Raw genomic sequence first — 13527 nt, 5'->3', positions numbered from 1 at the left:
CTGAAATGACTTATTGCAATATTTCTATTCCTGTCTGTAACCTTCTAACTTTTGACCTTTTGACATTTTTCCAGGAATACCAATAGCCTAATTGACCTGAAAGTAAAAAAAGGGTAGAGGGCTGTCAAAATTGTGGAAATTATTTACCATTACATTCAAGATTTCAATTACATACAGATAGGGTAGTAACCCATTTGACATTTGAACTCTTTGACATAAAGAACAATACCTTTTAATTAAAAACAATATATCATTTACTTTAACAATATTCTCCAAAAATATGAAAGTAATTTTAGAATGTCTTTATGCCACTTTGCACTTGTTATGGCAAAAGATTATACAAAAGACACATGACTGAATAGGACCTTGTAAGAATTTAGAATCAGATACAGTAGAGCTAAACAATGAATTAAACATGAACAAAATTACATGTGTTCAGTTTTGAACTGGTTTGTAATCACTTCAACGCTAATATTTACAAACAATGAAAATTCAATATATATCTTGAAAAAATCCATTGGATTTAATTATAGTGTTTTTAAAACTGAGATATTTTATTGATATGCTTATGTATACAGGAAGGTATTCATTGGATTTAATTATAGTGTTTTTAAAACTGAGATATTTTATTGATATGCTTATGTATACAGGAAGGTATTCATTGGATTTAATTATAGTGTTTTTAAAACTGAGATATTTTATTGATATGCTTATGTATACAGGAAGGTATTCATTGGATTTAATTTTAGTGTTTTTAAAACTGATATTTTATTGATATGCTTATGTATACAGGAAGGTATTCATTGGATTTAATTTTAGTGTTTTTAAAACTGAGATATTTTATTGATATGCTTATGTATACAGGAAGGTATTCATTGGATTTAATTATAGTGTTTTTAAAACTGAGATATTTTATTGATATGCTTATGTATACAGGAAGGTATCCATTGGATTTAATTTTAGTGTTTTTAAAACTGAGATATTTTATTGATATGCTTATGTATACATTATGTAACGTAGGACAAGCGTCAGATTAAGATGTTTCGGCAAGAAAGCAAGAACTCAAAATATTGTATAGAAAACAATCACAATTTATTACATACAAGTATATAATCACACTAAATCACATCCACACTCACTCTCACTTCCTCTAACAAGCACACAAAGTTCCAAAAAGACGTCCAACACAGCACGGCACAACACGGTCACAGAATACATCTAAGTCCTTTACACAACAAGAAACAAGGTAGCAGCTGAACCGCAGCCCAGCTGAGGCTCCCATGAACAAGAGTTCCACACGGGTGTCTATCAGGGGGACTTCCAAGCCTTCCCCACCACATACAACACCAGAGACGTAGTGTATGCTCTACCACCTAGATAGTGTGCTCCAAACTATCCCCGACAGTTGAGGACATGTCTCCCTACGACGGAGATTCTCTACGGCGATGAAAATGCCATCAGTGCCTTGACCCGACTGTACCGACCAACAATCTTCCTGTGGCTGACCTAGGTCTATGACCGGCCCCGTTGCCGAAGCTGTGGTTCCTCAGGTCCAGATAGGCGTATTTGTAGACTCTCACTCTGGCATGGAAAGCTTAAACAACAAACAATACACACAAACATTCACTCCGATAACCATCACAAAAATGACAACATATCGTCCATACAAAGTACACTACATACGTTAAATACCTAATTATTCATTCCATATGGGAATAAATACACAATATTTGCTTTGATTCTCAAGCAAAGTCGTGCGGTGGTCCATGCTTACGCTATAATTTTGACAAACAAAGTAACGCATATGGCGACTAAAGGCTTCCATACTTTTTTTAAACCGGCGATACTCAGTGGACTATAGTTCACCTGTACAGGGACATTAATACAAAAGTTATCATTTAAGCCCTACTATATACTACAAATGACATATGATAAACATAATATCAAGACTTCAGCGATCAAAACATGGAAATATTAATATATCAACAAAACATACACGCTTACAACTCTAATAAATTGCTACGCTTGATTGGACCGCACGCTAAGATATATATATATTAGAAATACATTTTTTCCGGAAAATAAGACACTCTAACAGACAATTAGTAAAGAGAAAGAGATGTAACAATATTAGTTACTCACCACAGTCTGTATTCCGTGCCTGTATCCATGAGAATCGGAAAAATTGACTACAGGTAAACACTACACAGCCATTAATATCGGCATACCTTACCTGTAGTGACGCTCGCCAAATTCCGCACGTGCACTTCCGTTTTAGCCGTACTTACACTCGTGCCATACGGACTTATGTATAAGAACAGACGAATCATAGAAAAATCTATACAAATAATTACATGCGAACGTGACAGTATCCATTGGATTTAATTTTAGTGTTTTTAAAACTGAGATATTTTATTGATATGCTTATGTATACAGGAAGGTGGCGTTTTCACATTTGGTGCTGGCGGGTATGGACAGCTTGGTCACAACTCCACCGACAATGAAATCCTGCCGAAGAAAGTTGTTGAGCTCATGGGGAGTAAAGTCACACAGATTGCCTGTGGCAGGTACATATCTCTGTTCGGTAGTAGTCAATCATTCTTGATTCTTTTCTTGTCTCCTAAACACTTCATATTTGATGAGTAATTCATTTAAACATTGCGCCATGTTGCTCATCAAAATTTACATAATAGGGTTGTTGAGAACTCTGACTCTGTGGTACTGTTTATATATCCTAATTATCTGATATTGTGGCACTATTCACCCATTCACCTGAATCAGAAAGTTACTTGATCTGATTTCCAAACACTAGATCGTTCAGATGCTGAAGATGAGTCAATCTTGTGGAATTGTTTGTTACAGACGGCATACCTTGTCCTACGTACCTAACAGTGGGAGAGTGTATGCTTTTGGTCTAGGTGGAAGTGGACAACTAGGAATTGGAGTTCCTGGCAATAAAACCATTCCCTTCCCTGTACAGGGAGCATTCATTTCAGCAGAGGGAAAATGCTCAGACGTGATGGACCATGACCAACCATTACTAGTCAAGGAATTGTATGCTGGCGGTGACCACTGTTTTATCATCGCTGCTTTTCCATCGGTAAATATCGCTATTCAGAGTTTGATGAATCATTCTCAAATTTCATCTATGAACTCACCTTGTTCCCTAGTTTAGCAGTTCTTTTAGAAACTGATCTGAAAACAAAATGGCAGACCAATGGCCATCTTGGCTTTTGACAGTCAAAATTTGTTATTTTCATGTCTTGAGAAGTACTGGTTGAATCTTTCTCAAATATTATATGAAGGTTCCTCTAGGTCATTAGCCGTGCCCTATAGATTTTTGGGTTGATAAGAAAAACAGAGATTGGAAGACCATCTTGATTTAACAGTCAAAGATTATTATCACTATTTCTTAAGAGGAATTCTCGAATTTGATATCCTGCAGAGCGAAAATGAAGAAAAGAAGGTAGGGAATGATCCAACTGTTAAAAACCAAATTAAGATCAAAGAATGGTGAGCTCCAAGATGCCTTAGAAATCTCTTGTGTATTTTGTTATTTTTAGATTGTGTATTTTGTTATTTTTAGAGTGATGTTGGACCTACAGATTACAGAGAACATGAGCCCACCACACAGATAGCTCGCCTTACACCAGAAATGATTACAAGAATATCAAAGCTTGAAGAAGATGACAATCCATTAGTTTTCTTTGAGTATGTTGATAATATTATCGAAACTCACTTAACTGATCACAGGGGTTTGATTGGTCAAAATGATTTAGTCTATAACATCTTGAGGTTTATTGTAAAAGGAGAAGTTGTAAAGTTTCTAGATACAATTCCAAATATGAACGTTATGAGACCTGACCCTTGGTGTGATGGAGGATGACATATAAAACTGCATTAAATGAAACAAAATGATTGAATACAGGTCTCTGTTAGTCAGGATTTAGTCTTGGCAGTGGATATGTGTGCAGGGGTTCAGAGTGATTATAGTTACAACAACACTTCCAATTACAATAAACCACCATTTGTAATGCAGATTTCAATTTGTTGTTTAAGATCAGTACCTGTAGGGTGTATTATTATCCTGGTGATGACAATTTTAGTGTAGTGTATAGGGGAACTCAATTTCATTGAACTTTTGGACAAACAAGTTAAAACATTGATAACTTACCATATGCTTGTTGGGAGTAGCTGTTTTAGCTGAATATTTGAATGTCATGGATGGCTGAATATATAAATGTCATGATTGGCTGAATATATGAATGTCATGATTGGCTGAATATATGAATGTCCTGCTTGGCTGAATATATGAATATCATGATTGGCTGAATATTTGAATGTCATGATTGGCTGAATATTTTGATGTCCTGATTGTCTGAAACGTTGTTACTGATATGAATTTAGATTTAACGGATTTGAGGTTTTTTAATGTAAAACCAATTTTCATGAGGTAATACTTACCATAACTTTAGTATGCAAATATGGTACCTACACCCATCTTTGTATCCCAAAAACAAAAGATTCAAAAATCCCGCCCTCCCTACGACCATGAGCCTTCACGTCATGAACATAGAGTTATCTCCCTTCCTCTTAGCCTTTATGGGGCACCCGCAGAGGGGCAGTCAGGCAGATAGGAAGAGGGGAGGATAGGGTGGGACTCCATAAAGTTATGGTAAGTATTACCTCATGAAAATTGGTTTTACATTAAAAAACCTCAATTTTATTTCAGTAATAATTACCATAACTTTAGTATGCGAATTCGTCTTACCGTAGTGGTGACTAGCAGCCAGGCAGCCCATCTAGCACAACTGAACATGGTACAGAGTGCATAGAAGAAGGAGGGGCAACCTCCCCGTGAGCAGGTAACCCACGTGCCGCCGAACGGAAAAGACGAGCCCCGGGGCTAACAGGGGGCACAGCCACAGACTGTGCAACCACCAGAGGTCCCAAAGAATACAAACCTTCTGAGTGGGAAGCCAGGGATCTCAGATAAAAATCTGTAAACATATCCCTGCCCCGCCAGAAGGCAGCAGACATGACCTCCTGAAAGGAGGACCCATTAAGAAGGGCCCAGGACGCAGCGAGGGCCCTTACCTAGACCCGACTCTCACCCTCGCCCGAGCCTGGTCATCAGAGTGCTCATAAGCATACTTTTGATAGGCATACCCAAGACACCGACGGGGAGGAGATGTCTCGCTGTCCCTGTTTGATAGGCAAAAACAGACGGGATCTGGAGCCCCCCCCCCCCTCTGGTCGAGAGTGTGTCGTCCTGGACCGAGGCTGACGCAGGAGATTCGGTCTGGTGGGGAGAGCTAGTGGCTCCTCCACCAGAAACGACAAGAGCTCCGGAAACCAAGGCTGCCTCGGCCACAGGGGGGCTATCAGAAATAAGGAGCAGTGATGCAGGTTGAAGGGAGGGAATGCATAAGCATGCATCCCGTCCCAGTCCAGAGAAAGGGCGTCCACAGCCCAAGTCTTCGGATCTGGGACCGGAGAGACGAAGGTTGGCAGCTGATTGTTCAGAGAAGTGGCAAACAGATCTATCAAAGGTCTGTCCCACACCTGACAAATTCCCCGGAAGACAGAGGGACACAGCTGCCATTCGGTCAACACCGGTTGGCAGCGCCTGGAGAGGGTATCCGCCAACACATTCAACCTGCCCGGAAGATGCTTGACCGTAATGGACAATTGCATCTCCTGACAGAGAAGAAGGATGTGGATGGAGAGGGCACACAGGACGTGAGACCTGGTGCCCCCTTGTCTCTCCAGATACGCGGCAACTGTAGAGTTGTCGGTAGCCACACAAATCGCCTTGGACTGCAGGAATCCCCGAAAGGATTGCAGTGCCAAAAGGTCTGTCCTCATCTCGAGCACGTTGATGTGCTCCGAGAGCTGATCCCCAGACCACTCCCCCGAGCGACAATGGCCGTTGAGGTAAGCTCCCCATCCTGTCATGGAAGCATCCGTGAACAGGGTCATAGAGGGGACAGGCTTGGTCAGAGGAACCCCGCGGAGAACATTCTCCCGAATGGTCCACCAGCGAGCGAACTCCCTGACCGACTGAGTGAGAGTTATCCAGGCCTCCCACTTCCTGGATGACGGAACCCAGTTGGACAGGAGGAACATCTGGAGAGGTCTGATGTGAAGTCTCCCTAGGGGGACCACATCTGCCAGGGCGTTGAGATACCCCAGAAAACTGAGGAACCAACGCACCTGGACCTGCGACCGTTCGATGAAGGACAGAGCTAGAGCCCTGGCCTTCTCGAACTTCTCCACCGGTGGTAGGGCTATGCTCAGAACCGTATCGAAACGATTCCCCAGGAAGACAAAGTCCTGAGATGGGGAAACCTCTGACTTCTCTCTGGAAGGAATGAAGCCGACTCTGAGCAAGACTTTCAGGACCAGCCGGGTATCCTTCACTAACGATTCCCTCACCCTGTGAAGCATGAGGGAGTCGTCGAAATAGATGTGGACGTCTATTCCGCGAGAGTGAAGGAATCCCACGACTACCTGCAGCAGCTTGGTGAACACCAAGGGAGCTGTCGTCAGCCCGAAGGGCATGGCCTGGAATTGGAAGACCTTGCCGTTGCACGTGAAACGGAGGAACTTCCATACCAATTTCTTGATGGGGATATGGAAATAGGCATCCTTCAGATCTACTGAAGTTGCCCACATCCCGTCCCTCACGAAGGCCATGATGCCCCGTGGGGTCTCCATCTTGAAGTGAGGAGAATCTACGTGCCTGTTGAAGACACTGAGATCTATGATCGGGCACCACTCTCTGGACTTCTTCTGTCTCAGTCAAGGAGAAGAAAGAGTCAGGAGCCCTTCTTCTTGCCCCCAGGAGGTTTCTTACCCTTCTTACCTTTCCCCTTATTGCCCTTTAAGTGTGGCTGCGATTTGGGTTGGGCAGACGCCTGCCCAGCCGAAAACTTAGCCCTCTTCTTGGGAGGCGCTGACCCCTGCGAGGCGCTGGCCTTCTCGGAATGAAACCTCTTCACCAAGAGTGCTGAGGCGACCGAGTCCTCCTTCATATCCTTCTGGACAGAAGGGAGAGCTCTCCCGAACAGGGTAGAGCCAGTGAAGGGGGCAGTCAATAGACGGGAAAGATAAGGTTCCTCGACTGGGCGATTTTTTAAGATTGAAAATCGCCTAGCCAACACGACATTGGCGAGCAGGGAGACCTGTAAGGCTGCCGATGCCCTCAACGCCGCGTTCAGGGCAGCTGTAAGCCTGTCCTGAATGTCGGCCTACCCGACCCTCAGGCAAGTCGGATACCTTGTATAGACTCACAGTCAGGAAGTCTATGTAAGACAGAACTTGGATGGAAAGGCGAAACATCCTCTCCATCCTGTGGTGCTCTTTAGCATCGAGCACCACCTGGTCCACCGATTTGCTGGGCCAGGCAGCCAACTCCCTCGACTCCAGCTTTGCTGGTTGAGAGGCCAGTTGCCCGTCATGTGTAGCGTAGTCAGCGGTAGAAGCCTCTGACAAATCGCCAACACCGAGCTGCAGACCGGCAAAACCTGGGGTGTGGGCAGATGAAGAATTCTTCTCCAAAACCCGTGCCCGGGCGGTGGCCAGAGCCGAAGACACAATGGTGCCTTCTGGCAGAGTCTGATCAGTACGCACAGAAGCCCAAGGAGCCACCAAAGAACCTAGAAGGGTGGTGGACTCGGGCACCGATGATGCAGAAGGGGGTGGGCAAACCTCCGCTCCGAGAATCCGAGAAATGTCGGCCCATAGGGCCCGCATCCCCGAAAGAACATGCTGAGCCTCGGTTTCAGCAATCTCGGAGCTCCCTACCTCCTGGGAACCCTCCTGGTCGGAAGGGTCATCTGCCGATGACTCGGACGGATCAATCGCCGAGCACCCAGGAGACAGATGGATAACATCGTCATCCTCTGCCAAGCCCACGCCCTCAGCGTCCATCTCCTCCTCGCTAGCGACCGAAGTCGCCCTGGGAGGAACAGGGGCCGCCAGAGGAGACCTCTCTGGAGAGGGGGACTCCTCTATACGGCGTTTAGACGTAGAACGTCTAACAGCCGAAGCTGTAGGCTTAGAAGCCAACCCCTGAGGACAGGAGACCGACGAGTCCGCGCGGGAGGCGGAAGTCCTAAATGTCCGGTGAACCTTTTTAGGACCGGCCGAAACGGCCCCCGAAGTAGCAGAGCGTTGGGGGGATTCAGCACTGCTAAAACGTCTCCTAGAGGGAGAGACCATACCCCAAGGGTTCCATGAAGGAAGACCCATGGGGTTGAACCCAAACCCCTGAGGGAATGGGAACAGTCCCGCGGGCTGGGAGTGACCCCAGAACTGACCAAATTGGCCTGCCTGAGCCTGGGGCTGGACACCCTGTCCAAAGGACCAGGATGAACCTCCACTCCCACCAGGTGGAAACCCAGCCATGTACGGGCCGAGCCCGTAACAGCTGGGTAACTGTTGGTACCCATGACCATCCGCAGGTTGGCCTGGGCGGCCCGGGATTGAGTGCCCGCAGGCACCCCTACACCCCGAGCCCGGGGGAAAAGGCGACCGGAAACCGGAAGCCTGACCTGGGGCCCCAAATCCCTGGGGGAAACCCCCTGGGAAACCTTGCACCGGAAAATCTGGACTAGAGCGAAAAGCCCCAGATCCAGAGACCTGTGAGGGTAGGAACCCAGGCCCCGCACTGACACTAGGATTAGTGAACTCAGTGTCACTAATCCCCGTAGCCACTGACAACCCTGACAAAAAATCAGTGACCCCTGACCCCATACCCGAGGGTACCGGTCCGGCGTCAGGGCGGCCCCCACCAACGACGCCACCTGGCGTGCCGAGGTCCCTGAAAGACTCAGAGACCTGTGACCGGAAGTCCCTTTCCGACGGTAGCACCGCCGGCTGTCGAGAGCTACCGGCCGATTCGACCCTAGACTTCGCCGAGTCAGGGTCGGGTTGCTCCCCCCCTATACCAGGACGCGCCTGGACAGGGGGAGCCACCCCCTGCTCGAGGGCGGAGCTCAGTGTGAGAACACCCCCAGCAGTGACAACCTCACCCCTCGGCTCAGGGCCGGGGGTAGAAAACCTGGATGGCTTACCTCTCTTACCGGAAGATGAGGACGAATCCCTCTTCCGGCGAGAAGTTCGCCGACTGGGTAGGGGAGCCTTTACAGCGGACCCGGCGTGCAAACAAAGTTCGCACGGCGAGGCCTCGCTGCAAGGTCGGCATAAGGGACAGGCATCATGGGGGTCCTGCTCTCCGTAGAAGTGAGAACACCCATGTGCTGAACCACGACGCATCCCTGAATCCATAATTGTTACGAAATAAATAATCAAATAACAACAGTTATTAATACAAATAAACGTAACAAAAATAAATGGAGTGAAAAAACACAACTCCAACAAACAAATACGAACGAAAGCAAAAGCTAACGAAACGTAAAAAAGCAAAGCAAAATATACGGTCGAATAAATAATACGACCGATAAAAAGCGAAAAAACTTCACGAAAAAACCGAACAGCGCAAAACACGTAGATACGCGCTCGGTGCGTGGAGTATAGCAAAATGGCCGAACAAAGGCCGAACAAAGGCCGGCCGATTAAGGCCTAAAAGCAGGATATATTAACTAAATAAACGTCTGCAAAGACTGTTACAGTTAACGATGGGTTAAAGCAATAAACCGATATATAAATAATCGGCTATAAGCTAGACTTAAGCTAAAAGAAAAGGAAGGCACTCAGCTGAATATAGCACGTCCGCCAGCTCCGGTAGCCATAAAGATAAGAAGAAGGGAAATAACTCTATGTTCATGACGTGAAGGCTCATGGTCGTAGGGAGGGCGGGATTTTTGAATCTTTTGTTTTTGGGATACAAAGATGGGTGTAGGTACCATATTTGCATACTAAAGTTATGGTAATTATTACTGAAATGAAAAAGTACTTTTATTTACTGCATACAGGGGAACATCTCCTGTGGTGTCATTACACTTCGTCGGGTTTGTTCTTCTTTCCATAAGATGAAAATATTAGTTGGGTTGTAATTTGAAGTAAAGGCTGATATGTTTTTTGATGTATTTTAAGATGAATTTAATAACACTGAATGAAAATGGAAAGTTTTCTGCAAAGTTTAAAAATACTTGGATGATTTTTTCCCTTGTACAATATTATGTGTCGCATTGTTAAGAGTGAATGAACTTTATTGCGTGTCATACTTCATTTGGACTGTTGATTTACATAATCTGACACAAAATCTTACATCTTTATTACAGTGAAGTGGTAAAAATATTTTCTACTGCATCCTGCTTGAATGCATCATTCCTATTAGAGTGAGTATTTCCTTTTTAAACAGTTACTGTAGCAATGTTGTTGGTGATGATTTTGTATACTCACAAACCTGAACACTATGTCTGTATTGATTTCTGTGAAGTAAAACTGTGGCAGAGTGATATATAAAGAGTATTTGTGAACAGGTCTTAACACTATTTTTAAATGTTTTCAGACAGGAACACTATGGCTGCAGCAGTAAAAATCCTGGGGTAGACATGACTTTGGTCAGGGAGTGTATGCACAAACTGGGAATGTCCAAAAATACAACTGTGATACAGAAGGTAAAACAAAATTCAATGACACTATGTTATGATGCAGTGGTTGACATTCTTTTTATACCCCACACTGAAGTTAGGGTTATACAGGTGGGCATTTTTGTTATAACCCACAATGGTGTGGACATTCTTTTTATACCCCACACTGAAGTTAGGGTTATACTGGTGGGCATTTTTGTTATAACCCATAATGGTGTGGACATTCTTTTTATACCCCACACTGAAGTTAGGGTTATACAGGTGGGCATTTTTGTTATAACCCACAATGGTGTGGACATTCTTTTTATACCCCACACTGAAGTTAGGGTTATACTGGTGGGCATTTTTGTTATAACCCACAATGGTGTGGACATTCTTTTTATACCCCACACTGAAGTTAGGGTTATACTGGTGGGCATTTTTGTTATAACCCACAATGGTGTTTACATTCTTTTTATATTCTACAATGAATGGGGTCAGATAGGTCAGATGTGTATGAACTAAGAGGCCTAGTGCCATGTTATTTGGCTTGAGGCATGTTGGAATCATATTTATCATTGAGCAAGTAGCAGATTGACAATACAGATCCATCATTGTTTTTTCAGCCCACCTTGTGCAAAGGACGCTTTATATCTTTATATCTTTATATCTTAATATCCATCATTGATTCATGATGATTGGATGAGGGAAACTTTGTTGTATAAAGGAAGGTCAAAGTGACTTGTGTTGTATAGAAGAGGGTTGTTTAATGTATCTTTTTATTTTCTCTGTAGATAACTCTAGCGATAACCAGATTGCTGTCTTCACTACCTCCGTCCCCACCTGATGTGGAAGCCTTGCGGCTCTACCTCATCCTGACTGAGTTTCACCTGTTTGATCTGCCAAAACACTATTTGACGCTTATTGCACCCTTTGGCAAGTGTATAATGAGCCTAGATAAGGCAGCATCTAAAGTATTAGGTATGTTTGTTCTCACACATATATCACCATGATTATCTTTATTGATAGTGAAATATAAGATATGTCTATTCTTCCTCTTATATCAATCCAAGTTTTGTATAAGTAAAGCTGAATCAAATGATTGACATGGAGAACAACATTATCAGGTGATAAACATGTGGTAAAACTTTATCAGATGATAAACATGTGGTAAAACTTTATCAGATGATAAACATGTGGTAAAACTTTATCAGATGATGAACATGTGGTAAAACTTTATCAGATGATAAACCTGTGGTAAAACTTTATCAGATGATAAACATGTGGTAAAACTTTATCAGATGATAAACATGTGGTAAAACTTTATCAGATGATGAACATGTGGTAAAACTTTATCAAATGATAAACCTGTGGTAAAACTTTATCAGATGATAAACATGTGGTAAAACTTTATCAGATGATAAACAAAACTTTATCAAATGCTAAACCTGTAAAACTTTATCAGATGATAAACATGTGGTAAAACTTTATCAGATGATAAACCTGTGGTAAAACTTTATCAAATGCTAAACCTGTGGTAAAACTTTATCAGATGATAAACATGTGGTAAAACTTTATCAGATGATGAACATGTGGTAAAACTTTATCAGATGATAAACATGTGCTAAAACTTTATCAAATGATAAACCTGTGGTAAAACTTTATCAGATGATAAACATGTGGTAAAACTTTATCAGATGATGAACATGTGGTAAAACTTTATCAGATGATAAACCTGTGGTAAAACTTTATCAGATGATAAACATGTGGTAAAACTTTATAAAATGATAAACCTGTGGTAAAACTTTATCAGATGATGAACATGTGGTAAAACTTTATCAGATGATAAACATGTGGTAACATGTTGGCATGTGGAAGGAAACTGGAGTACCTGGGAAATACCAATATTTGACCACTGCACCATATGACCACCCTTTGTGGTAAATATTTATCACATGATAAACCTGATAAACATGTTGGGATCCATTGATAAAGGATGAATAATTTTCTTTACAGATATTTGGTGGTCAAGATTAAAGAATTCATTTTTTAGTAAGATTGTGTATGTAAGTATAACTTTTCACACGCAAGTTATATTAAGACTATTAAAATGACGGTCTATTCAGATTACTATTCATCTGTTTTGCATTTGTCCATGAACTTTGTCTGAGATTTCTCTAGACAATACTTCATCTGGTGGTATGTGTCTGTCCATGAACTTTGTCTGAGATTTCTTTAGACAATACTTCATCTGGTGGTGTGTGTCTGTCCATGAACTTTGTCTGAGATTTCTCTAGACAATACTTCATCTGGTGGTGTGTGTCTGTCCATGAACTTTGTCTGAGTTTTCTTTAGACAATACTTCATCTGGTGGTGTGTGTCTGTCCATGAACTTTGTCTGAGATTTCTCTAGACAATACTTCATCTGGTGGTATGTGTCTGTCCATGAACTTTGTCTGAGATTTCTTTAGACAATACTTCATCTGGTGGTGTGTGTCTGTCCATGAACTTTGTCTGAGTTTTCTTTAGACAATACTTCATCTGGTGGTGTGTGTCTGTCCATGAACTTTGTCTGAGTTTTCTTTAGACAATACTTCATCTGGTGGTGTGTGTCTGTCCATGAACTTTGTCTGAGTTTTCTTTAGACAATACTTCATCTGGTGGTGTGTGTCTGTCCATGAACTTTGTCTGAGTTTTCTTTAGACAATACTTCATCTGGTGGTGTGTGTCTGTCCATGAACTTTGTCTGAGTTTTCTTTAGACAATACTTCATCTGGTGGTGTGTGTCTGTCCATGAACTTTGTCTGAGTTTTCTTTAGACAATACTTCATCTGGTGGTGTGTGTCTGTCCATGAACTTTGTCTGAGTTTTCTTTAGACAATACTTCATCTGGTGGTGTGTGTCTGTCCATGAACTTTGTCTGAGTTTTCTTTAGACAATACTTCATCTGGTGGTGTGTGTCTGTCCATGAACTTTGTCTGAGTTT

At 42.9% G+C, this 13527-nt stretch overlaps 1 protein-coding gene across 3 annotated transcripts in view; it reads left to right on the top strand.

The window, feature by feature from the left end:
• Nucleotides 1-13527, top strand: part of LOC132547394 (probable E3 ubiquitin-protein ligase HERC4) — a 48665-nt gene that overhangs the window by 14041 nt on the left and 21097 nt on the right. For all 3 annotated transcript variants that reach the window (XM_060211151.1, XM_060211152.1, XM_060211153.1), the window contains exons 8-14: nt 2437-2567; nt 2863-3100; nt 3587-3711; nt 10251-10307; nt 10481-10589; nt 11336-11522; nt 12558-12607. In XM_060211151.1, the coding sequence (XP_060067134.1) occupies nt 2437-2567; nt 2863-3100; nt 3587-3711; nt 10251-10307; nt 10481-10589; nt 11336-11522; nt 12558-12607 (897 nt within the window). The remainder of the gene's footprint in view (nt 1-2436; nt 2568-2862; nt 3101-3586; nt 3712-10250; nt 10308-10480; nt 10590-11335; nt 11523-12557; nt 12608-13527) is intronic.

The sequence above is a fragment of the Ylistrum balloti genome, unplaced genomic scaffold (genome assembly GCF_031769215.1).
Source record: "Ylistrum balloti isolate Yb309-2 unplaced genomic scaffold, AGI_CSIRO_Ybal_v1 Utg369954, whole genome shotgun sequence".
NCBI classification, from domain to species: domain Eukaryota; kingdom Metazoa; phylum Mollusca; class Bivalvia; order Pectinida; family Pectinidae; genus Ylistrum; species Ylistrum balloti.
The sequence above is the reverse complement of the archived record's forward strand: the minus strand, read 5'-3'. Positions and strand labels throughout refer to the sequence as shown.